Source organism: Mus caroli, unplaced genomic scaffold, assembly GCF_978045245.1.
Source record: "Mus caroli unplaced genomic scaffold, Mus_caroli_1 scaffold_9, whole genome shotgun sequence".
NCBI classification, from domain to species: Eukaryota; Metazoa; Chordata; class Mammalia; order Rodentia; family Muridae; genus Mus; species Mus caroli.
Genome location: NW_028227264.1, coordinates 89,234,473 through 89,261,782, shown reverse-complemented (window position 1 = coordinate 89,261,782; position 27,310 = coordinate 89,234,473). Strand labels below are relative to the sequence as shown.

At 40.4% G+C, this 27,310-nt stretch overlaps 1 protein-coding gene across 4 annotated transcripts in view; it reads right to left on the bottom strand.

The window, feature by feature from the left end:
* Bltp3b (bridge-like lipid transfer protein family member 3B) overlaps positions 1-27,310 on the bottom strand; it is a 76,583-nt gene that overhangs the window by 25,589 nt on the left and 23,684 nt on the right. For all 4 annotated transcript variants that reach the window (XR_015048449.1, XM_029482446.2, XM_029482445.2 and 1 more), the window contains 10 exons: positions 22,386-22,548; positions 21,259-21,297; positions 19,380-19,471; positions 12,984-13,173; positions 11,761-11,901; positions 10,297-10,467; positions 7,225-7,405; positions 4,890-4,973; positions 2,033-2,215; positions 1,261-1,379 (listed from right to left, as the gene is read on the bottom strand). Coding sequence is in view for 3 of the 4 variants with exons in the window: in XM_021173952.3 (XP_021029611.1) it covers positions 1,261-1,379; positions 2,033-2,215; positions 4,890-4,973; positions 7,225-7,405; positions 10,297-10,467; positions 11,761-11,901; positions 12,984-13,173; positions 19,380-19,471; positions 21,259-21,297; positions 22,386-22,548 (1,363 nt within the window). In the remaining variant the exon portion in view is untranslated. The remainder of the gene's footprint in view (positions 1-1,260; positions 1,380-2,032; positions 2,216-4,889; positions 4,974-7,224; positions 7,406-10,296; positions 10,468-11,760; positions 11,902-12,983; positions 13,174-19,379; positions 19,472-21,258; positions 21,298-22,385; positions 22,549-27,310) is intronic.

Here is a 27,310-nt window from a genome sequence, read left to right as displayed (position 1 = left end):
CCCTATGGATTTCCTTAAATGTTACAATTTAAAGTCTACTTTAAAGCTAAGTATGTGGTGCATGCCTATAACCCCAGCTCACCGGAGGTAGAGGCAGGAGTAAACACAGCTCAGGCTAGCCTCAGCTACATAGGAGATTCAAGGCTAGCCTATGCTACGTGACAGTCTGTCACAAAGAAAAATAAAGCAAACAGCAAGTAAATGAGCTGCATTATATAAACAATTTGTTAAAAAAAAAAAAGCTATTGTACAATAAGAAAATAATCAGGGCTTTACATGTACGTAAATGAAAGTTTTCAGTAAGACCACAATAAATGCTAACACTGTATAAATGATTATAGGAATCTAAATGTTTTTAGTTTTAAAGACAGGTCAAATATAAGAAATTGTTCCTGAAGATGGAACTATCAGGCTATGTTGTGTATTACCGTGATGACTGAATAAAGCATGACCACAGTATGACTGAGTGAAACAGGACATGTGAGGCAGAGCCCATCACAGGGACGTCCGTTCACAGCAGTTAATCTACAAGGGTTGAGCACAGCAAGAAAGGTGCTTCAGCTTCTTCCACACACACCACTGTGCTCTAAGAAATTTGGTCTCCAAGTGCTCTGGGCTTTGCTCCTGCTCCCTAGAGATAACCAGAAACCATAATTTCCTATTCACAATGTCGACTGATAGAGTTACGAAAACCAGAAGACTGTGGTTTGAGCTGGTGACACCGGATAATCCTCTTAGTGGTTAGAGGTTGGGAAAAACGATGGGTCATCTGCCATCAGACAACTCCAGGATGGTTCAGCCACAAAGGCAGCAGCACTCCAAGTACACAGCACACAGCTGCACTGAGGTGCCAGGGAACCCAGGGCCTTGTGAATGCTAAGGAAGCTCTACCACTGAGCTACACTGACAGCCTAAAGGGCTCTCTAGGTTCCCAGACTGCATCCTGTGCATTGTCTCTACGACACATTCTACTTTGTATTCTTTTTCTTTACAATCAAAATGAACATAACAGATTTCAGAGAGACCTGTGAGGCTCTAAGCGCAGCACTAAGCTGAGTGTAGTTTTAGGTAACCCCAAGACTGTATGGTGAAGAAGCCCCAGCACCACTCAGCTTGTGTCAGTCAAGGTAAGAAAAATCAGCAAACTGATAGTTTCTACCCCATATAATTAGGTTTCATAAAATCAGTCTAGATCTTTAAAGATAAATGGTGGTATTAGTTAACTGGGTTGCTTATACAATGAAAAGATTTAATACATACCTGATATATATTGAAATCTGCAAGTCTAACAACAACAGAGCTAGACATGAGCTTAGCTTTTGACGGTTGAGGTAATGCTGAAGGTGTTTTAGAAGTCCCTTTCAGAGTTGAGTCTTTCTCTGTGAGAAACAAAAACTCCTTTTAGTTTATTAAGAAATTACTTTTCATAGGTAATCTGCTTAGAGAAAGCTACTAGAAACAGATGAAAGCTAAATTTCTCAAACAAGGTAATATACATGGATACAAGAATGCAGGCTTTTATAATGATTTTTTTAAAACAAGAATCATATTTTTAATTACATTTTAAGCCACTCTCTCAGAATGTTAAAGTGAAAGATTAACAAGCCACTTAAGAATATAAATATTCTAAGTGGTTATCACTATTATTAGTTATATTAATCTTAAAAGTAGAGAGCTGACTCAGCATAGTTGAGCTGACTCAGCATATGACTCAGCATAAAAGCCCATAGTTCTCTTACAGTTTGGTTCCCAGTACCCATGTTAGGCAGCTCAGAGCTGCCTACAACTTCAATTCCAGGGGATCTCATGCCCTCCCTAACTCCACAGGCATTGCACTCATGTGCACAAACCCATACATAAACATACACACATGCACATTATTAAAAATAATGTGCCTATACAACTATTAAAATTTTAAAATAATGCTTAGAAATAATATTTATAAAAATATATCCTCACCCTCCCTTCCTCTCCCCCATCCCACCCCACGCACCCCGTTTGAATATCGGGGGCATGTCATTAGGTGAGATACCTGTTTGCGTGTGCTGGGGAGAGGCATGTGTCGGGGATTTAGGAGGTGAACCTAAATTATGGTCCTTCATGGCCTGCTTAAGCATTTCCACGTTGCATTCGAATTCATGTAACAACTCGTTAGCCCATCCGTTTTTTGTTTTAGTTGCATCACTGAAATACATCCAGTGACTGCAACTATCTCCTGCAAAGTGAATACGAGGACCTTTACTGCACGCATGACTTCTATCCTGTTACAGCAATGCTTTTTATAAAACAGTCACTTTTCTCAAGAGTCAGCTTTCTTTTCTTTTGAGACATGGCCTTGATTACAGGAGAGCTCACCATCCCAGGCTTAAGTCATATAAACATATGTGGTATAAATATATATATATGATATGTACACATATATTTATATAAACATATGTGGTATAAATATATATATGATATGTACATATATATTTATATAAACATATGTGGTATAAATATATATATATGATCTGTACATATATATTTATATAAACATATGTGGTATAAATATATATATGATATGTACATATATATTTATATAAACATATGTGGTATAAATATATATATGATATGTACATATATATTTATATAAACATATGTGGTATAAATATATATATGATCTGTACATATATATTTATATAAACATATGTGGTATAAACATATATATGATCTGTACATATATATTTATATAAACATATATGGTATAAATATATATATGATATGTACATATATATTTATACCATGTATATGTATACTTTAAAAAAAAAAAAAACAAGAGCAAGACAAGAAAAGAGCATCAAAAGCACAGAGTCTAGAGCCCACACTTGGGGAGAGGATGCTCAACTCAAAGCCAAAGGATAGGGCAAGTTTCATTAGATGCTCAAGTAACTGTCAATCATCTACTATTAACCATCTTAGAAAAATACCAAGGGAAAAAACCTCCCAAAGACTCCGTAAGTGACTAGCCATAATCTAGTACATGAAGCTGATAAGCTGATGGTTATCAAAACATTTAAGGAAAAAAACAAAACTTCACAATACAATTATCAATCATAAATAGTTACACATTTTGAGGGGACAAAACAAAAATCAAGATTAGGTTTCTTTGTAACAACTTAGAAAAGTTTTAGGTACACACAAAAGTTAAGAAAATCTGCTCTATGACTAGTCTTGTCCTCTGAAATAAAAACAATCTCTGGGCTGGAGAGATGGCTCAGCGGTTAAAAGCACGGTCTGCTCTTCCAGAGGTCCTGAGTTCAAATCCCAGCAAACACATGGTGGTTCACAACCATCCGTGATGAGATCTGATGCCCTCTTCTGGGGTGTCTGAAGACAGCTACAGTGTACTTATTGCATATAATAAATGAATAAATCTTTTTAAAAAAAGCAAAAAACAATCTCCACAGTTAGAAGACCTTTGAGATAATGCTTCCTGGTATGACTGATGCTTCTCAGCTGTTATCCTTCTGCCTCGCCACTGTGCTGGAACTATAGGCCTGTGACAGCGCAGCATCCAGCTGACAGCTTCTGTAAACCCTACCCATGAGGACAGGACCAGAAACACAGCCCTTCATTAGAAACCAAGACAAGCAGTGGAAGGAGTTCCTAAATCTGTCTGTGTTGCTACAGAGATGGCAGGCACTGACAGGGAAAGCCTGAACACAACACTGGGGCTGCTTTTTAAAGTCCTGTAATAGTTTGAGGTTTTTTTCTTTTCTGTTTTTTTTTTTTCTTTTTTCTTTAAGATTATTTATTATATACAGTACACTGTAGCTGTCTTCAGACACACCAGAATAAGGCATCAGAACCCATTACAGATGGTTGTGAGCCACCATGTGGTTGCTGGGATTTGCACGCAGAACCTCTGGAGGAGCAGTCAGTGCTCTTAACCCCTGAGCCATCTCTCCAGCCCCTGGGCTTTTTTTTTTTTCTTTTTCTTATTTGTGTAAATTACAAAACAAAAAATAATATACTACCAAAATTTAAAAGATTGGTATGATGGTCAAATTAATTTGGAAATAAATCATCCTATTTTAATAGTTTTGGATATTTGGGAGAAAAGAATATATACATATTTGGTGATTAAAGAGCCTATAAAATCTTACTGATGAATTTAGAAAATACAGAAAAGTGGAAAAAAGTTCCAATATCATTTAAAAATTCAAACTATTGACTAATGATTTGATTTGTCACAAATAACAAAATAATACAAATGAATGTTACTATATTCTAAATTGTTATAATCTGTAAAAAATGTACTTATGCTGGGTGTTACAGCAGATGCCTTTAATCCCAGCACTCGGCAGGCATATGCTCTGTGAGTTCGAGGATAGCCTGGTCTACAAAACTAGTTCCATGACAGCCAGGACTGCAGAGAAACCTCCTCACAAAACAAAACAAACAAAAATGTGTTAATTATTTATTTAAATAATTTTATTTATTTCTCCCCCTCAACTCATGTGTGTGGGGGGGGGGAAGAGGGAGAGAGGGGGAGAGAGGGAGAGGGGGGAGAGGGGGGAGAGAGGTGGGGAGAGAGAGAGAGAGATGCTGTGGATCAAACCCATAACCCAAACACACTATTCAAATTCAAATTCTCAACCATTTAGTGATACCTTAACCCAAACCAGTCAGTTCCTAACAGCTGCAGTTTCTAATAATCTACACTTCAATATATTTCTAAGGCAATTCTATACTCTTGATAAAAGCTGCCAGAAGAAAAATAATAACATCTTGATCTCTTTTCTTTTTAATAAGTTAAAACATACAAACAATTAAATTTGAAAAAAAATAATTGGCTATGTCATTTGAAAAGCGAGATTTGCATATTTTAAATAAATTATTATACACACCTGCTTTATGATAAGGATAATAGTCTATGGTCAGCTGTGTGAAAGAGAGTTGCATAGCACCTCCACTAACGCGTCTATTTGACTCTGGGAAGAGAAAAGAAGGAGAAGCACAAAGCCAGTATTAGAAACACTGAATTTACCATTAAAAACGCATCAGGAAAACCAGAGTCCAAGTAGCACTAGCAAGTATACAAAGCCAACGTCATCTGTTAGCCCAGTTTCCACCCATCACTACAACGGGGCAAAGCTCCCTGTTCTCATCTGCACCTCTGAAGCAGTCAGTGAAGTAGGTGGCTGGGCAGGTAAGAACACTTGCCATGCAGCCTGATGGCCAGAGCTCAACCCCCGACTCAGGGTAGAAAGACTCCCAGACGCTGACCGCTGACCGCTGACCTCTGACCTCGATGTGTTCAGAGTTGTTTCAGAACTCAAAATGTTTTCTGTTTTGGTTATATGAACGTGATATGATATGTACATAGCATATTCAGTAGTTTCTGAAGTAGTGCTCAGTAATAAAAAGTATTCTACAGCAAAACCTGCCAAACAGGTAAAATAAGTGAGGTAATAGATACGTCTTGGTTAGATTTTACCACAGACAAGTTTTCTGCAAACTGATAAATGTTTCAGAGTATTTAGACTTTCACAACAGCAGAAGTAGTAACGTGGCAGGGGTAGAGAGCAAGGAGAAGATCTGGGGTCTGTAAAGGAATCTGTGGTCATTTTCTGTCTACTTTGTGACATTTGGTTTATAGTTGTCATTTTCTGCTGCAGACTTTAAAGCACAGTAACAAAGTGTGATGTTAAAGCCAAGTGGTTTTTGCTCAGTACTTTCTGGGCTCTGTCATTGCTGCTATTAATTACTCCCTCCAAACTCTACCGGATGATGTCTTCTACACTTCTGCTTTGTCTGATAACTAGAATAATTCTAAGTACGCAGGCCTTAATAGTTTCTTAGCTTTAAAACCAGTAAAATCCAAAGGATATTCTGGTATAGGCCTGAAGAACCCAGGTCAAATACCTCAATTTTAAGGAGATCTCCAGCTTGGTTCTAAACCCTGGCCCTGAGTTAAGCTTGCCTGAACTCTCCCAGTCAGTGGGCCACTGACACTGTAACAGACAAACAGAAACATCAAGCACTGTGTAGGACCTGGGTTTTCTGCCTGCCCTGTTACCCAAGTCTCCTTAGTAAGGATAAAAACAAGGGACGTGGACTCACAGGAATCTGCTTCCGTATGAACTGCTGGGAAGAAGGGGCAGGGGACACAATGTTAAAGACAAAGACACAGTTGTCTTTATGTGGATAAAGAACATGGACTCAGGGCTGGATTGATGGCTCAGAGGTTAGGAGCACTTACTATTCTCTTCCAGGTGGGTTCAATTCCCAGTTCCCACACAGCAGCTCACAACCATCTATAACTCTAGTTCCATGGGATCTGACATCCTCCTCTGGCTTTCAGAGGGACCACACACACACACCAGTGCACAGACACATTTGTAGGCAAAATACCAATAGAATTTAGGTTTATGATAGTAGTTATCACAATGCTCAAGGCATGTAAATACTCATGAAGGAGAGGATGACATTTATAGATAATTTCAGAAGATAATTGTAAGTTATTCAAGGATGTCATGTATTAAATCTTTGTTGTTTTCAGACAGGGTTTCATTATGTAGTTGTAGCAGGCTGACCTGGAATTTAGACCTCTGCTTGCCTCTGCCTCTCCAGGGCTGGGAATAAAGATGTGTGCCACCACATTGGCCAATCTTAGTTTTTTAAACCTAATTTTACTGTTAGCATTGATAGCCAACAGTTAGTTAACATTAAGTATTAGGGCTGGGAGATGTCTCAGCAGTTAAGAGCACTGACTGCTCTTCAAAAAGTCCTGAGTTCAACTCCCAGCAACCACATGGTGGCTCACAGCCATCTGTAATGAGATCTGCTGCCCTCTTCTAGTGTTCTGAAGACAGCTACAGTGTATTCACATACATTAAATAAATAATTAAATCTTTAAAAAAAAAAACGATTAAGTATTAACTTTTTTTTTTTTTTTTTTTTTGGTTTTTCGAGACAGGGTTTTTCTGTATAGCCCTGGCTGTCCTGGAACTCACTTTGTAGACCAGGCTGGTCTCGAACTCAGAAATCCGCCTGCCTCTGCCTCCCGAGTGCTGGGATTAAAGGCATGCGCCACCATGCCCGGCTAAGTGCCAAATAAAACTTCATATCAATAAAATATTTCAAGTAATGTTTCATATTCTACAATATATACTCCATGTAATAAACAATAGTTTCATACTTGATCTGTACAAAAGCCAAAATAGTCTGGTGTGAGATTACCTTTTTCTTTTGCATGGATATCATCACAGATGTGTAGATCTAGGTGGGAAATCACTAGATGATGGGAGGTTTCCTTCACATCAAAGTCATTGAACAGTTTCACAATTGCATCGCTCAGGTCGGGAGCATTGGCAGCCTGTGGGGTCTTGACGTGCTGTGCAGATGAAGTGACTGTAGAGCTCTAAAGAGTTCAAACCATACTATCACTGCCCACTCGCTCCTCAGAATGTCACAGACAAGCAAACCTGGATGTTTCCAGCAATAAACTCATGGACAATGAGCATGTACCAGTTCAGCTGCTGGTACAAAAAGCCCAATAAATTTCAGTACACATCTGTACATACTTACATTCCTAGTTTTCTTTATCCTTGCCTCTTCAGTCAAAGCTGCTTTCTCCTCTGTATTTCTTTTGATGGCTAACAAAACAATACACTATCATTCTAAAACCCTCAGGTCCTTATCTGTAACTTTTGGAAGACATAGGTATTGCTTTCCAATCTGGCTTGATATTTCTTTCAAGCTATTTTCAAAAATCCATGTACACACTTCTGGACTAGCCCTGCCCTCTTGCTCTAACCCATCCTAAAACAAAAGAATATACCTTCTTCTCAGCACCTCATGGTATCTGCTCCAAAATTGACCACGTAATCAAATACAAAACAAGCCTCAACAGATACAAGAAAATTGAAATAGTCCCACACATCATCACCATGGACTAAAGCTGATCTTCAACAACAAAATCAACAGAAAGCACACATACACGTGGAAGCTGAACAACTCTACTCAATGATAACTTGGTCAGGAAAGAAATAGTGAAAAAAAAAATTAAAGACTTTTTAGAATTTAATGAAAATGAAGGTACAACATACCCAAACTTATGGAACACAATGAAAGCAGTGCTAAGAGGAAAACTCATAGCTCTGAGTGCCTCCAGAAAGAAACTGGAGGGACTGGGGAGATGGCTCAGCAGTTAAGAGCACTGACTGCTCTTCTGAAGGTCCTCAGTTCAAATCTCAGCAACCAGATGGTGGCTCACAACCATCTGTAATGAAACCTGACGCCCTCTTCTGGTGTGTCTAAAGACAGCTACAGTGTACTTATTTATAATAATAAATAAAATCTTAAAAAAAAAATTTATTTCACAAACAGGAAAGAAAGAAAGAAAGAAAGAAAGAAAGAAAGAAAGAAAGAAAGAAAGAAAGAAAGAAAGAAGAAAGGAAGGAAGAAAGACTTGCCTTACTTACATTCTCGCAAACTGAATCCAAGAGTATATCAAAATGATCATTCACCATGATCAAGTAGGCTTCATCCCAGGGATGCAGAGATGTTTCAATATATGAGGAATTCATTTTTAAAATGGAGTTTGGCACTTTAAACTCCAAGTTACATGCTAGGATTCATAATGTGCTCACCATATTATATTACTTGCAATAACCCAATCCTTCTAGTTCCTCCTGAGACATATTAGCTCCTCCTCCAAATGGATTCAAAACAAAGTAATGGAAGTCATTTGTCACTTAGTCAAGGGAATCATTCATTTCTGACAGCAAGTAGCTCAAATTTCCCGTCTTGTTCCCAGAAGTACTTGTTCTTTCTGGACAAGTCCATCACAGACTGAAGATTGGTAAGAGTGCCTTTCATTTCTTACGTAGGATCATTGTGATCATGGCACTGGCACCAGAGAACTCGTGTAACATCTAAAACAAGCACATTCTCAGGCCATCGGAAGAAATAGAGAGAACATATGGTGTGGAACTCAGTTTCCGTAAAATTCAAGTCTCAGAAACGGAGTTGGGGGGTGTGCTGTGTAGGCCTCTGCACACTGGCCCAGGAGCCCCACTCCTTGTCTCCCACAGAAACGTGGGACTAGAGGCGATTACATTACATCTGGCCTTCCGTGGGTGCTGCGGGTCCAAACTTGGATCCCAACAATGGCTCAGCAAGTCCTTTTTCCATGGAGCCATCTCCCTAGCTTGGCGCCTCACTTTTTAAGACATGGTCTTATGACAGTCCTTATAAAACATCTCCAATCCTACAACTCAGGCAGGACTCTATGCTCCTTTCACGTCTCCAGCCTGCCCTCGTGTGCTTCTTCCCTCTGAAGCAGGGTTGATTTTATAATATCTTACAAAAATTTTACAAGTTATGAAATTTTTCTACTTTAAATAAAATAATCAAAGATACTACACACTGGAATTTTCTTCATCCCTTCTACAAAGATGTTTATGTATTAGTAATTAGAATTTAACACTGGGAAAAACTGAAAAATTAGTTTTCTTCACATAAATTGACATTTCTTATACCCAGTCCACCCACCACTGGCCATCAGAAAATCCTAACAGATGCTCTGCTTTCAACATCAGTGTCTCCGGACAGCTATCTGTGCTGTCAGCCTTCAGTGCCTTCTCTTAAAATATCCAGGCCTGATTTCTATTTCCCTTGATTTTTTGTTGTTGTTGTTGTTGTTGTTTTGTTTTGTTTTGTTTTTTGAGACAGGGTTTCTCTGTGTAGCCCTGGGTGTCCTGGAGCTCACTTTGTAGACCAGGCTGGCCTTGAACTCAGAAATCTGCCTGCCTCTACCTCCTGAGTGCTGGGATTAAAGGCATGCGCCACCATGCCCGGCTCCCTTGATGGTTTTTAACTTCCTAAAAGGCATTATTGGGCTAGAAGATGGCTCAGTGCATAAAAACAGTGACTGTACAACCACAAAGACTTGAGTTCAAGTCCCCAGCCCTCATGTAAACAGTGGGGTGCTGCCAACTCTCACCCTAGCACTGTGAGACATAGAGCCAGGATGACTGGGGCTGCTTGCCATTCCATTTGCAAGCTCAGGGAGAGAGACTCTGCCCCAAGGATACAGGTACAGCTGATGAAGCAGTGACTCAACAGACTCCTATGTCCTCTATGCACAGTGCCATCAAACACTCTACACTGCAGATAACATTGTCCTGCATCAGATTTAGATAAAGGAGATAATTTCAATGTCACAATATCACAAAAAGAAAACAGCAGCTCACCCATTGAATTGGTTAAGGAGTCACACAGGCGTTATGCTGTGAATCTGTAGCGTACCTGAGTAGGTTCAGGAGCCATGCTTTTCCTTTGCTCCGTTGATTTCTCTATTGCTTCACTAAGAGATTTTGCATATTGCACCATAGCCTTCAACTGGGAATCCGTTAAAACCCATAACAAATCATCCAGGATTAGAACTAACTTTGTTGCAATGACATTGCAGTCTTTTAACTGTAAGAAAAATGATTTAGACAATTAATCCAAGAACAGAACTTATAACACATTTACATTTTTTTAAAAGCATAAAGTTTTGGTTGGATTAAATGTGAATTTGGATATTGCCTTTATTTAATAAGTATTTAAGCCATCAAGCTGGCTCAGCAGGCAAAATCACTTGCCACCAAGTCTGATGACCTGAGATCAATCCTCAGGACCCACATAGTGGAAGGACTATCCCCAAACACCCCCAAAACATCCTCTGACCTTCACACACAGAATGGCATGGGTATCACTTCCACAAGATAAATGATAAACAAGGATAAAAATGTAACAAATATTTATTGAGTTCCTACATAATAGAATATTTCTCAAAGCTAGAAATCATGTTACAAGAAAGACTGACAAGTTTCTGAAGTACAGATTATATAACATGTATATCATTTCTATGTCCAGTGTCACAGATCATAATCACTTCTATTAACTGAACTCATCCTACCTGAGAAAGAGGAATTAACAATTCATCAAATACCTGACGGCTATTTCACCCACACGTCCCATTTCAGGGAATCTCTCTCTGTTCAACTCACAGAAAGCCTCCTTCAGCGGAGCTTACCACAGATCCGCACGTTGCTGTGCAGCAAGCGACACCGAGCACAGAGCATGCTAAAAGAATCCTCTCCTCCTCTTCGTCTCATCCCCAGCCCCAGGGGACTCTCACGCCCTCATCCTCTTATCGCTGATTTCTTCATTTGTCTAAGTTGCCAGCAAAGTCTTTTTTGGTTTGAGACAGGGCCTTTCTATGTAACTGGAACTGGAACTCTGCCTTGCAAGTGGTGGCTAAAGGTGTGTACCATGACGTCTGCCCCCAACCCCAGAAAAATCTTAAAAACTTACTGACCTTTTGGCTACTGATAGTAAAGACCACTGTTGAGAAGTTTCTTCTTTCTCTGCCTCAACTTCTTCATCTTTTTTTTTTTCCTAGCTGCATCTGAGGACTGAACTCAGAGCCTGACTGATGCTAAGCTAACATCCTACCACAAGCTATACTCCCAGCCTGTGACATGAGACTCTAACACAGGAAACATCCAGCAAACATGTGAATCTAAAAGAATCTATTCACTCACCTATTCCCAGAGCAAGAGTGCTGTATCTGCGCTAGCTTTCTACAAGCACAGGCGACGGGTGCCACCGCATCCCCCTTCACCTGCCAACACTGTCTGAACAGGGCACACAGTGTCAGAGCACCCCTGACTCTCCTGCTTACTCTATCAGCTATCACAGCAGCCAAAAGACCATCTTACTTACTCTTCTTTTAAGGGTGACTCGGATTTTTGACTGATTAGTTATTAATCGAACAGGAGCACACATAATTTCAAGATGTGAACTTTGGGTAGCATCTGCCTCAATTCGAATCATCTGCCAATTTATTTCTTTAAATGTCAAAACCTAAGGAGAAAACAGAGATTAGCTGTTTCTCATGCAAAATAAGACAAGTGTACATTTATGAAAACAAATAAAACATGCACATTCCCAACTAATTTGTGTGATATTCTAAAAATATTTGGGCTATTTTTATATGCTTCATCAAACTCAATAACACACATTCAGAATCGTCCTCATCTGTAAGAGTCCTGGTAATTTCATTTAGAAAACAGCATCACCAACAAGTAGCACCAAAATCATCCTAAAACAGTGGTGGAGTAAAACGCAAAGGAGCTAACGGCACTCTCTGGGATTGGCCGACCTCAGCTTGACCCCTGGAACCCACACAAATATGGAAGAAGAACTGACTCCACAAAGTCATTCTCTGACCTCCACATGCCATGGTGAGCACACATGTCTGCACGTGCACCAACACACGAGCACACATATATACAGAAACAGACACACACATGCAGATACAAATAAGTACACAGTCACACAGAGACACATGCAGATACACACATGCACACACACACAAAGTAGGAATCATTATTTTCATAAGGTCAAAGATTTATATAGTAAAACATTAAAATTCAATAATTTAGGTTAATATCAAAGGATACTTGTAAGTCCAGAAGAAAAACAATCCACTAGAATATGATTCCTGGCAACCATAGATGCACATGATTAAGCGTATGTAAGGGTACCATGTGTGCATGAGCCTGTAGACGCCAGAAAAGAGTCAGATCACCCTGGCGCTGGAGTTCCAGGTGTCTGTGAGCCTCAGAGTGTAGGTCCTGGGAACCACATGCAGGGCTTCTGCAATAGAACCATGTATTCCAACTTCAAGGCACCCCTCCAGGTGCTCTACTAATTGTGTGCATGCATGGATATGTGTACATATGTGTGGGCATCCACGTGCCTTCGGGGGTCGTTAGTTCTCTCCTCCCACCACATGGGTTCCAGGGATGTATCAGGTCATCATTTGACAGCAAGTGCCCTCACCACTGAGCCATCTTCACAGGTCCCAGATGTAATTTGAAACTGTCTCTGTTTATTTATCACTGACTAAAATGGGTTTTATAGTAAGACAAGAAGCCTCTTACCTCTCCTCTCTGCGGATCCTGAATCCGAGTAAATCTCAGGTCTCCGTGCTCCCACTGTGCATTGACACTGTAGATACGGAGCTGAGAAAGCTCAAAGGAGGCATTGAAAGCTTTCGCTCCAATTCTGATGACGATAGAGTTGACAGAAACAGTAATTCCCTCAACAACCTTTTCAGCAAAGCCGTACTCACTGGAAAACAAGGCAAACAAAACACAATGCACGAGAGGAAGAATAAAGCCAGTAAAAGGTACTGGCTAGTGATGGCATGCAAGTCCACATATAAAATGCTTAATATCCAACTCACACTTCCCAACATGAGAACGGCAAGGCAATCAGTCTTACTACACAGTTCCCCTTCAACAATCTTACACGGGTCTCTACCTTTTCTCCAATTCTTTCAGACAAGCCAGTCTAAAAACAAACCACTCTACCCAACACGAAATTTTAGTCCATACTATAAAGTAAGTTTCGATATAATGGAGAAATTATAGAATTGACATGAAAGCCATTTTCCCTGTCACTGTTGCATGTGGTCCAAAGCTAAGCTCCACAGCCAATAAGCACAGCTCTTTTAGGCATCGCGGCACACTTTATACATTATACCAACACACGGCAAGTTAGGATTAGTCTGAGCTGCTCCTCTCCTTCCACAGAGTGCAACCCTGTGGCCCTCACCTGATCAGCCATCTTACCAATCTTACCAGTCTTTTTTTTTTTTTAAGATTTATTTTTATCTTATACGTATGAGTATTTTGCCTTCGAGTATGTAAGTACACAGAGACCAGAAGAAGATGCTGGATAAGGCTACAACAGAAGTTTGAGAAGGTTGTGACCAGCCATGTGGGTGCTGACACCCAAACCTGGATCCTCTGCGAGAGCATCAAATGCCCCTAACTCCGGAGTCATCTCTCCGACCTCTTAAATAAGTAACTCTTCTGTTTTTAATCTCTTTTTTATTAGATATTTTCTTTTTTACATTTCAAATGCTATCCCCTTTCCTAGTTTCCCCTCCGAAAATCCCCTATCCTCTCCCCCCTCCCCCTGCTCACCAATCCACCCACTCCTGCTTCCTGGCCCTGGCATTCCCCTATTCTGGGGCATAGAACCTTCACTGATAACCGACTAGGCCATCCTCTGCTACATATGCAGCTAGAGCCATGAGTTCCACCATGCTCCGCCATGTTTTCTTTGATTGGTGGTTTAGTCCCAGGGAACTCTGGATATTGGCCCTGAAGCTCAGAATACCCAAGATACAATTTGCAAAACACATGAAACTCAAGAAGAAGGAAGACCAAAGTGTAGATACTTCGATCCTTCTTAGAAGGGAGAACAAAATACCTATGGAAGGAGTTACAGAGACAAAGTCCGGAGCAGAGACTGAAGGAAGGACCATCCAGAGACTGCCCCACCTGGGGATCCATCCCATGAACAAGTAATTCTTAAAAATCTATTTCAACTTTTCAGTACTGCTGGGGGCTTCCCAGGATCAAATTCCCTAGGAAGGCAGCAGAGGGACAAGCCAAAGGCTTCAGCAATTTACCTCCTGCTGAGAGCAGCAGGGGATTAAGGAAAAAAAAAAAAAGACTTAGTTACCTGGGCTCTTTTCTCTGTAGCCCCTCACTGGCCAGCTGGCCAGGTGAGAGGCTCAGAGCTAACTCTTCCTGAGCCAAAAAGAAAAAAAAGGAAGAACAAAGTCAGGCGCACATACACAAACACACACAAACACACATATACACACACATATATACACACACAGACATAGTAAATATATGCATTTGGTGGGTGGGGCAGAACCCCAAAAGCCACACTGTATTTCTTTTCTCTAGCAATTTATACCTTCTAGACAAAAGTTCTTTATAAAATTAACTCATAAATAAAACATTACACAAAAGGAGAGTTACAGAAGGATGTGAATAGTAAATCAAATCCGTGTTTAATTCTGTAAGCTCATTATAAGTTCAAAGCAACAGTTTCACATGGCCTGACCTTATCACAGCACACACCAGTGGCTTCATCCTTGGACCCGACCTAGTAAGAATCTCTTTCCTTGATCACAAATGTGTCCCAAGTGTATTCTCTTCTTAGTATAATTTATGAAAGCTCATTGCATTCTTTTGCTTACTACTCTATGAGAAGGGGCACATTCCAGTCTTGATTCTATTACATCTTTCTGGCAGAGCAACTAAAACCAGCTCCTTCAACTTTCCTCTTAAAATTATTTGAATCAAATCAGGAATGTAATACAGTAATTGATTCATCTAGCATTAATTCATGATAGTTCATCTTCATGTTGATCAGCAGGAAATCTGCCTAATAGGGTGGGCCGATGCCCAGGCATAATTAGGCTATGTAATACTGGCAGGAAAGGCATATCAGCACAGAGAAGCAATCTGGGACGAAGTCTCTCGGACTGTGCCTCTCCAGAGTGCACCCATCTCAGCCATGCAAAACAGTGGGCCATCCCCAGGAAACTCACTTACTTGCCGTAGCCTTTCCTAGATGGCTTCTGTCACCAGAAAGCTTTATAAAATAGTCCACAGGACACTATCTTACTAGCATCTGATTTTATCAATCCAAATTTAACTTGTGGAATGTGACGGTTTTTGAAACTGATTATTTTATACTTCTATAATTTACAAAGACATCAGTTAACTTTTAAGAATGACAGAAGTGGGGGCTGGAGAGATGGCTCAGCAGTTAAAGAGAACTGACTGCTCTTCTGAAGGTCCTGAATTCAAATCCCAACAACCACATGGTGGCTCACAACCATCCCTAAAGAGATCTCACGCCTTCTTCTGGTGTGTCTGAAGACAGCTACAGTGTACTTACATATAATAAATAAATAAATCTTAAAAAAATAAAATATTAAAAATAGAAAAGAATGACCGAAGTTCATTAATGCCTAGGAAATGAGATGCAGAGAAATATTAATGCTCCAAGACTCGAGGGTCGCCTGAAATCATAGATTCTACCGAACTGTATAATACTATTTTTCCTTCATACATATACCTATAATGGAGTTTAATTGATAAGTTAGACACAAGAGGCAGCAGTAAGTAATAATAAAAGAGCAAGTATAACTACACATTGTGGGGAAAAAAGGTTATGAGATATGGACGTTCTTAAGATATTTTTGGTTTTGAAACAGGATCTCAAATAGGTAGCCAAAGGTGACCCTGAACTCTTTATCCTTCTGCCTCTACTTCCTGAGGGCTGGGATTCCAGTCATATCTCACACATTTGTTTCTGAGTAGTACTGCATAAATCCAGGGCTTCGAACATGCAAAGTTAAATAATCCATCAACTGAGTTACATCCCCAGATCAAAATAGCTTAGGCAAAACATACCCTTCTTGTAATAATATAAGAAGATATAGGCCCAGATGATAGATTAAATAAACAGCATATACAGCTATGTAAAAGTTACTTGAACACAAAACACTGTGATCCTGACAAATGATCAAAGACCCAGGCAGCGGCTGCCTGAGCATCCAGCAGCAGCCTACACAGAGTGAATACAGTGGACAAATGAATGAGTTGCATATCCAGTTAAGTTTCAGTCTTTTGATATGATAATATACATAAGTGACCCTAAAAATTCCACCAGAGAACTCCTAAGCCTGATAAATAGCTTCGGTGAAGTAGCTGGATATAAAATTAACTCAAGCAAGTCAATGGCCTTTCTCTACACAAAGGATAAACAAGGCAGAGAAGGAAATTAGGGAAACAACACCCTTCTCAATAGTCACAAACAATATAAAATACCTTGGCGTGACTCTAACTAAGGAAGTGAAAGATCTGTATGACAAGAACTTCAAGTCCCTGAAGAAAGAAATTAAAGAATATCTCAGAAGATGGAAAAACCTCCCATGCTCATGGATTGGCAGGATCAACATTGTAAAAATGGCTATCTTGCCAAAAGCAATCTACAGATTCAATGCAATCTCCATCAAAATTCCAACTCAATTCTTCAACGAATTGGAAAGGGCAATCTGCAAATTCATCTGGAACAACAAAAAAACCTAGGATAGCAAAAACTCTTCTCAAGGATAAAAGAACCTCTGGAGGAATCACCATGCCTGACCTAAAGCTGTACTACAGAGCAATTGTGATAAAAACTGCATGGTACTGGTATAGTGACAGACAAGTAGACCAATGGAACAGAATTGAAGACCCTGAGATCAACCCACATACCTATGGTCACTTGATCTTTGACAAGGGAGCAAAAACCATCCAGTGGAAAAAAGACAGCATTTTCAACAAATGGTGCTGGCACAACTGGCGGTTATCATGTAGAAGAATGCGAATTGATCCATTCCTATCTCCTTGTACCAAGGTCAAATCTAAGTGGATTAAGGAACTCCACATAAAACCAGAGACACTGAAACTTATAGAGGAGAAAGTAGGGAAAAGCCTTGAAGATATGGGTACAGGGGAAAAATTCCTGAATAGAACAGCAAAGGCTTGCGCTGTAAGATCGAGAATCGATAAATGGGACCTCATAAAGTTGCAAAGCTTCTGCAAGGCAAAAGACACCGTCAATAAGACAAAAAGACCACCAACAGATTGGGAAAGGATCTTTACCTATCCTAAATCAGATAGGGGACTAATATCCAATATATATAAGGAACTCAAGAAGGTGGACTCCAGAAAATCAAATAACCCCATTAAAAACTGGGGCTCAGAACTGAACAAAGAATTCTCACCTGAGGAATACCGAATGGCAGAGAAGCACCTGAAAAAATGTTCAACATCCTTAATCATCAGGGAAATGCAAATCAAAACAACCCTGAGATTCCACCTCACACCAGTCAGAATGGCTAAGATCAAAAATTCAGGTGACAGCAGATGCTGGCGAGGATGTGGAGGAAGAGGAACACTCCTTCATTGTTGGTGGGATTGCAAGCTGGTACAACCACTCTGGAAATCAGTTTGGCGGTTCCTCAGAAAATTGGACATAATACTACCAGAGGATCCAGCAATACCTCTCCTGGGCATATACCCAGAAGATGTTCCAACCGGTAAGAAGAACACATGCTCCACTATGTTTATAGCAGCCTTATTTATAATAGCCAGAAGCTGGAAAGAACCCAGATGCCCCTCAACAGAGGAATGGATACAGAAAATGTGGTACATTTACACAATGGAGTACTACTCAGCTATTAAAAGGAATGAATTTATGAAATTCCTAGGCAAATGGATGGATCTGGAGGGCATCATTCTGAGTGAGATAACATATTCACAAAGGAACTCACACAATATGTACTCACTGATAAGTGGATATTAGCCCAAAAACTTTGGATACCCAAGATATAAGATACAATTTGTTAAACGCATGAAACTCAAGAAGAACGAAGACCAAAGTGTGGACACTGTGCCCCTTCTTGGAATTGGGAACAAAACACCCAGGGAAGGAGTTACAGAGATAAAGTTTGGAGCTGTGAAGAAAGGATGGACCATCTAAAGACTGCCATATCCAGGGATCCATCCCATAATCAGCTTCCAAACGCTGACACCATTGCATACACTAGCAAGATTTTGCTGAAAGGACCCAGATATAGCTGTCTCTTGTGAGACAATGCCGGGGCCTAGCAAACACAGAAGTGGATACTCACAGTCAGCTATTGGATGGATCACAGGGCCCCCAATGGAGGAGCTAGAGAAAGTACCCAAGGAGCTAAAGGGAACTGCAACCCCATAGTTGGATCATTATTATGAACTAACCAGTACCCCAGAGCTCTTGTCTCTAGCTGCATTTGTATCAAAAGATGGCCTAGTAGGCCATCACTGGAAAGAGAGGCCCATTGGACTTGCTAACTTTATATGCCCCAGTACAGGGGAATGCCAGGGCCAAGGGGTGGGGGTGGGTGGGTGGGGGACTGGGGGGGGGGAGTGTATTGGGGACTTTTTGGATAGTATTGGAAATGTAATTGAGGAAATTACCTAATTAAAAAAAATAAATAAATTTCAGTCTTTCATGACATTCATAATAGCATAGATTTTCAAATTTTATTAATTATTTCCAGAACTTTCCATCTAGTATGTTTAGACTGCCTCTAGTCACAGTTAACTGAAGACATAGAAAATGAAAGCACAGACAGCTGCTGTAATGAAAAATTAAGAGAGGGTCTGATTTACAGAATGCCTACGCTCTTCTGCACTGCTCTTGCCTACTCATTACTATTTAACAATTCGATAATCAAGAGGAAAGGAACTTAGAATTAATCAGCCACTCACAGAATGTGAAGACTGTCTATTGCAGGGGTGGCCTCAGTAGAGGGTATGTGAGGGTAAAGGGTTTTATATCTTCCTATCCTGTTGCTGCAGATGAGAGAGCCTACTACAGAGCAGAGCAGTCTATAACAGCCACATAGAGCCACACACGCCGCGGCTTACCTCTGTCCTGAGGCAGTTGCAATCGGTGACGGACCGTTAGGGGCTCGTGGCTCTTCACATGTACTCATCTCCATTATCACCTTATCTAGAGACTAATAATAAAGTCAATAATTAGAGATGTATGTGAACTGTCAAAGGATGAAGGGTACTTTGTCTTTTGCTTATGTAGGACGGAAGCTAACAATGATAAAAACCCTGAAAGAGAAAACAAAGCATTCAGTCCTGCACAGAGACACTGATCTACTAGTGGGAAAAATTACATACACAATCTATGAGTGGGGGAGAGAATACAGAAGCAGCCATTAACTGATTAGGCCACTGGATTTAATGAAGCACTATCTCTAATCCCATATTATTGCATTACTGATAAGTTATATATTAATTAATGGAACGGAACTACATCTAAAAGTCTTATCTTGGATATGAGACATAGCAGTGAGCACACTATGGAATAAGAGAGGGAAGCACTCCATAGGAGGAAAAGTTCTTCTCTAGATAGCTTTTTCTTGAAGATAGATCTAATGTCTGTGACAGTGACTGTATCCACAAATTCACGACTTTAAGTACAGCATTTATCATTATCTAAAGTCATCTTATTTGATTGTGTGTTCAATCAACCTCTGTTAAAATATAAATTTCTTAAGATCAAAAAACAGGTAATTTTAGTCAAGTTGACAGTTAATATAACCCATTACAGGAAACTAACCAGATTTCTGATTTATAAAAATATTTACTAATAATTATGCTTTCATTTCAGAGGAGAAAAGAGAACGGAGGCAGGAAGGACACTGAGAAGGTAGTGGCACTGTTTCAGGCGAGAGATGAGGAAGCCAGATCAATCATAGATTCAAGAGATTAATTGAAGTTTCTAGCTTGGAGCACGGGGTGGAGCTTGGTGGCACAGCACTGACTGCAATGAGTACAGCGGGTGGGACAAGGGGTTATGGAAAAGTAATATGCAGTGTTACATATCCTGTGTATAAGGCTTTCTCAGGATGTGGGGTGGAAATAATTAATATAGGAATTTCTGATTTAGAAATTATCTTAGTCAACAATAACTAAAGTCAAAAACAAGAATAATCTTGGCTGGGCAGTGGTGACACCACTAGAGGCAGGCAGATCTCTTATGGTTTGAGGCCAGCCTGGTCTAAGGAATTCCAGAACAGAGGCTACACACAGAGAAAGCTTGTCTTGAAAACCCAAAAAGAAAACACGTGATTTTATAAGGAATACTTATGGAATGAGGCTAAACCCGGTAGAAACTAACACGCTCAGGGACGCGGACTCAGTTTAGAACAGCACGCCCAGGACTACGGAATGCGTGAACAACAAGGCATTAGGAATCCAGGGCTGGGAAAAGAGCTCAGGAAAAGTGCGTGCTGCAAAGCCTAAACCTAAACCTAAGACCCAGCTGGAACACAGGGTAACGCGGTAGGCAGGCAGAACCAACTCCTGCAAGGTGCTTTTAACTTCCACATGCCTGCCATCTCTCTCTCTCTCTCTCTCTCTCTCTCTCTCTCTCTCTCACACACACACACACACACAACCACATCACACACACAATATAAAGCAAAGGGTTCACTGATTCATTTTATCCCATTGTCTTTAAAAAGTGAAGTTCATTACAGAAATATGTACTAAACCTGATAAACCAATAAAAGCAAAAACACAGGAAGTGGTTTATTAAATTTAAATTAAAAGATAAATTTCTTATATTTTAAAGTTCAAGTTTCGCACATAATGGCTTTAAAGAAACTAAATCCAATAAAAATAAAGTGGAAACAAACAGATGGAAAATCTAAGAAACAAAATAGTAATGGTTACAGAACAGTTCATTTACACATCTAAATGCCTATTTTTAAAGAGGTTCAGTACTCACCAAACAGATAGGCTGTGTTTTCAGTTTTGTCCATGGAATCTACAAATAAATTTATTTCTTTAAAATGAATTATTAAAACTTTATATGAAATAGTAATCAACAGATATCTTTGCATTTAAAAGATAGCAACTTATACTTTATACTATACATCTCTCTCAGATTGTGAAATAATAAATTGAGGAAATTATTAACACTATTGAAATCAAAGTATCTATGTTATATCATAAAATAGAATTTCAAGTTCTATTAGTTACATGTTTTTAACCTGTCCTTAAAAATACATTTTATTTTCATAATTTAAGAATTATCAGCAAAGCATAATCACTTTTCTGTTGATTAGTTTTTTAACTTTAGAATTCCAACCATCATATTTTTAGCTCCATAAAAGCAAATTCAAAATAAACCCACTGATGGCAAATTTCAGATACATCGCAGAGACAATGTTCGTATACAAGTCTTTGGTGATATTTGAGTCACAGACACAAATTAAAGTATGATGAACACCAAAGGATACAGTAGCCTTTTCCAAAGGAAGCCCAAAGCCTATCTCTATATAGAACATTAACATGCACTGTCTCTCCCATGCAACCGCTCACCTAAACCTGGTCTTTAGCAGTAAGAAGTTATAAGATGTAAAAACTGACATAAGATTGAAACAAAAATCAGTAAAATAATAATAATAAATACAGTAGTGAAGTAAATAGATATCCCTAACCGTCTCAAAACAGCAAAGGGGTAAATGAAAGGCATAAAACTCTAAAATAGCCTAATGTCTACAATAACAAATGACAATTCTAATATACGTCTTTAAAATAAAGTATTAAAAATTTAAAACATTTCATTTGACAATAAAACTTGGGGCGGGCTATCACTGAATATATGCCAAAATAAAGCAATTAATTTATAATAAATTAATTTTATTAAACTATCAATAAAGGTGTTTTAAACAAAATGTAAATGTAAGTTGTTAGTATGTTACTTCAGTTATACACATAAGGGATGAAAACCATTCATGCAGCTATTTTCTGGGTAAATACTAGGAACACAGTGTTTCTTTATAACCAGATCTGAAGCCGAGTATCTCTTCTGAGAGCAGGCAGCCTCCGCAGGCAGCCACCAAAGCTTACCCTGATAGAGGCTTTATTGCAGAACACCTTGCTGATGGCCAGCCAGGTGGGCAGGTCCAGCATGTTCTGCAGCACCTCCTCGTCCAGCTCCAGGCTCTTCAGTTCCCCCTCTCCTTTAAGGGTGCTGAGGTTTATTTTGTCAGGAGATAAGTTTTTGGTGAATCTGAAAGAGACCACACTTACATGACTTTAGTGTCAGCTAATGACCCTACAGACAACCTAGCAAATACAGAGTACTAGAAACACATCAGCAGACTAAACTCCACCACAGAGATGAGTTTATTTTAACCCGTGTCCGGTGTTTGTCACTGCTGTTCTCGGCTCTCCTGGCCACAACTCTCTAATAGTGAGTCTAGAGTTTGGGGGCCCCGATGTGACATCATTCCTGTAAACAGCTGAAGTCTGGTCCTTACTCCCTCAAATGGATGAAAACTGTGTATCTACCACTGCTTTCCAGGCACAATGCAAGCCCAGTCCCTACCACCTTTTGTTCACTGTAGACCCTATCAGAGAGAAGAGACAATGCTATGCTATTAACCAAGCACACAAAGGTAGGGGAATTGAGAGGACCCTCTAACAGCAGCTCACATGGCACAGATGTCAGTCACCATGCAAAGAACAAGGGTCAGAGGTCATACTACTCCTCTGAGGATCACCTGCTACTCCCAGCATTAGAAACCAACCCAAAACACTTCAGAAATAAATTCTGACGTATAGAGTGTTTTTAAATTTTCTGAGGAAGGAAATTACACAATCCCATTTAGAAGCTGATTTTGATATTCTCTGGGTAACTTTTTAAAACTCTGACTTAACTCTAGAAGCACCACATGTTCCTCCTACAGGTTTGCCTACAGGAAGTCAGAAAAATACTTACTGAAAGTGCAAGAAATCATGACAGAATAAACGCTGAACTATAATGAAGACTATGATCTCTTTTTCTAAAAAGCATTTTTCCTAAGGTTTGGAAGTATTAAGGACAGGACACAGCACAGCTCAGAGGTCAAGCTTGCCTACCACCTGTCTGATTTGTTCCCATGGCTTGCAATCCAGTTTCTGTAATGAAGCATCTCTTAGGGGATATTTGTGGAAGACCTTTCCTATTCTCATTTTAAATTTCATCTCTGCTTTTCAACATGTTGCTTCAGACATTTAATTGGTATTTTTAAAGTTAAAACAAGTTGATATAACACTGAATTCCTTATAAGAGTACACACAAGAGCTGAGTGGAGGGAGAGATGGCTCAGTGACTGAGAGCACTTGCTGCTCTGTCAGAAAGCCTGAAGTTCAGATCCCAGTACCTACAATGCAGCCCACCAACAGCTGCAGCTCTAACTCCAAGAAATCCAGCATGCATTCACATAACACACTTCACATTTACACAAGTACGAACATAAATAAAGCATAAATAAATAATAGAGTGTGTGGGGGGGTGTGTGTGCGCGCGCCTGCAGAGCCCACAAGAGGGAGGTATCAGATCCCTCTAGCTGGAGTTACAGACAGTTGGGAGCTGCCTGATGTGGGTGCTAGAAACTGAACTAGTATCCTCAGAAAGAGCAACAGTGCTCTTAGCAGTGAAGCCATTTCTCTAGACCCCTAAAATAAAATCCTTTAAAAAAATATTTTACCCTGTGTGCCAGACAGAACATGAAACCTGAACTTCTATGCTTGGTATTACAAGCAATAATGATAATAATAAACTGCAAACCTATTTTTCAATACTTTTAGAGATATTTCTGAAACCTGAAAACAATCCCTTCTCCCAAACAAAAATTTCTAATTTTACCCACCTACTCTTCAAAAAGTAATTGCTGAGCTGGGTGGCAGTGCCACAGGCCTTTAATCCCAGCACCTGGGAAGCAGAGGCAGGAGGATCTCCAGGATAGAGGCCAGCCTGGTCTCCAGAGTGAGTTCCAGAACAGCCAAAACTATGCAGAGAAACCATGTCTCAGGGAAAAAAAGGGGGTGTGGTGGAGGGGTCTACAAGAGGTTTCAGCAGGTAAGACACTTACCACAGCCTTGTGACCTGAGCTCAATGCCTGGATCCTCCAAAAGTGGTGAGAGAAGTCACAGCACTGTCCTCTGATGTTCACACACGCACAGTGGCATGAGTGTGCCTCATAACCATGCATACACAATAATTATAATAAAGAAATGCTTTTAAAGCCCCGTGATTGTGGAGAACTGGAATGTTACAATTGGGAGCCAAACCAGCTTGGGCTCTCTAAGTCCCCTAAATATTCCCTCACTGCCCACCTGTTTCACTTAACACCCCTAACTATTAAGTAAGTCCACCGGAATGTACAGAGACCATCCGATTTTACCAACCCGGAGACTAAGATATCAGACAACATCTGGAGCCTACAGAAGAGACTTTGTCCACTTTGCTGTAATCCCCCTATCGAGTTCCCACCAATGTATCTGATGTGTCTTGATTTATGATGTTCTTTGCTGTTTTACCATAAAGGCTTCATGAACTGTTACCACACTGGAACATGGTATTTGATGTACACTAAATCTATGTTCCTGGGCCATGGTCCTGACAGCTGTGTTTTCTGTGCCAGCACTAGGAAAGTCAAAGTTCAGGGAGACCAAAATCACCAATCACTGTCATAAAGATGCTATACTTCATGTTAAGAATTTAACACAACCTCAGGAATCGCCACAAACCAATGAATAATCACTAAGGAAGAAAACCTGCTTGCTGTACACATAAGCACATCTCATCCTGTAGAGCAGCTTTGCCAGACTGACCAACACAGCTACTGCTGAGAACAATCTTCTTTTTTTTCTTTTTTTTTGATTTATTTATTATTATATGTAAGTACACTGTAGCTGTCTTCAGACACTCCAGAAGAGGGCGCCAGATCTCATTACGGATGGTTGTGAGCCACCATGTGGTTGCTGGGATTTGAACTCTGGACCTCTGGAAGAGCAGTCGGGTGCTCTTACCCACTGAGCCATCTCACCAGCCCGAGAACAATCTTCTTCCCATCTCCTCCAGCCCAAAGCCCCAGAATGCCTAGCTCTTCCTCCACCAACCAAATTCCTACTTCCCTTTTATGGTCTAGTATTGTAGTCTAGACGATGGATGTTCCCCCAAAGAACCCTGTGCATAAAGGATTGCTTGGTCCCCAAGATAGTATGATACTGAGACAGTAAAGAGGTGAGACCTAAGCCAGGTGGTGGTGGCGGCGCACGCCTTTAATCCCGGCACGCAGGAGGCAGAGGCAGCTGGATCTCTGAGTTTGAGGACAGCCTGGTCTACGGAGAGAGGTTCAAGGCAGACAGGGTTACACACACACACAGAGAGAGAGAGAGAGAGAGAGAGAGAGAGAGAGAGAGAGAGAGAGAATAGGTATATCTCTCCCCCCACCTCCGCTCAACCTTCCCTCACACCTCCCTCCCCCTTCTTCCCTTTCCACTCCCCTAACTCCCCAACCCCAGCAAATGTCACAATGGATAGCTAAAAACAGGAAAAACCCTGGGCTTTCATTTTGCATCTGTTCTCTTCCAAATTTCAGCTGAGATTCCTGCTCAAATCTGCACACAGGCAAGTTAATCATTTAAGAAGCGTCTGCATAGAAACTGGTAATTCAAGGTTGGTTAGCCCTAAATATACCTATTCTATCTCAGCTCCCTTCCGGACTAAAGGCACCAAGATAAAGGTGAAGTATTTTCAAGATTTGCAAGGACATTCAAAGGTCAGTTTTTACATCAGGTTCTGCGTTCCCTGCAGCAGCAGCATCTAGAAAGTTCTGGTCTTTGTCACGAACTTGCAGTCACCTTAGATAGAATTCAGGAAGAGATTCTCTGTGGCGAGGATGCCTCTCTCCCCCTATTCCTATCCCCACCACCCAACCCTCACAAAATGGAGGTGAGGGATAACTCTTCTAGAACCTGGAAAATCCAGAACTGAAACTGAGATAAGGACAATCAGATCACAGCATGACAGATTCCTTACTTAATGCTTCTTCCCCCTCATCCCTGAGCTAATGCTACCTGCTGTAGATCTCCCGTCTTTATCCAATGGCCGAGCTGATCCCATTCCTTCCCCACCTTCCCACTACTCCCAAGAGGGTGATGATGGTTGAGTCAGGCCTCTGTCCTATGACTCCTGTGACAGGTTCTTAGGTCCTTTAGGATGTCAGGACTCCGGCCTCTTTAGCTTGTTCTCACTCCCACTCACTCCTGCTCCTGATTCAAGATATCACCACTTGTTTGCTCCCAATACATTCTCCTGCCATTGCTCTCTCCCATTTGCCACCTGGTGATGCAGCCAAGGATAAATCCGGAGCCACTTGGACCTTGAGCCTTCAACTGTGAGCTAAACACTTGCTACGTAGCCTGTGTCAGATACTCTGATACAGACTGGCAACTAACCTATGCAGGTCAAATGGAACTAAGAAATACTCTCTGATGTCTGCAAGTAGACAGACATTCTTTTCTGTGTGTTTCCAGACTTGTTACACAATGGCTGCTGTTTATCAGCTACATTTCTGAAGTGCTTTATAGACTTTATTTTGGCTTATAACTTTCTAAAGTATGTATAATTATACCCTTCATCCTAAAAGTGGAGAAACTGGGCTGGCGAGATAGCTTAGAATTTGTGAGAACCTGAGTTCCATTTCTGGAACCCACATGGTGGAAGATGAGAATCAAATTCTGTACATTGTGCCCTCACCTCCATGCTCACTCTATAGCACACAGACATGCATGCACACAATAAACAAACGTAATCTTAAAAATTTAAGTGATGAAACTGAGTCATTAAGATATTAAATAATTTAGCCAGTCATGGTGGTGCACACCTTTAATCCCAGCACTCAGGAGGCCAAGGCAGGCAAATCTCTGAGAGTTTGAGGCCAGCCTTGTCTACAAAGCTGTTTCCAGGTGAGCTAGCGTTGTTACACAGAGAAACCCTGCCT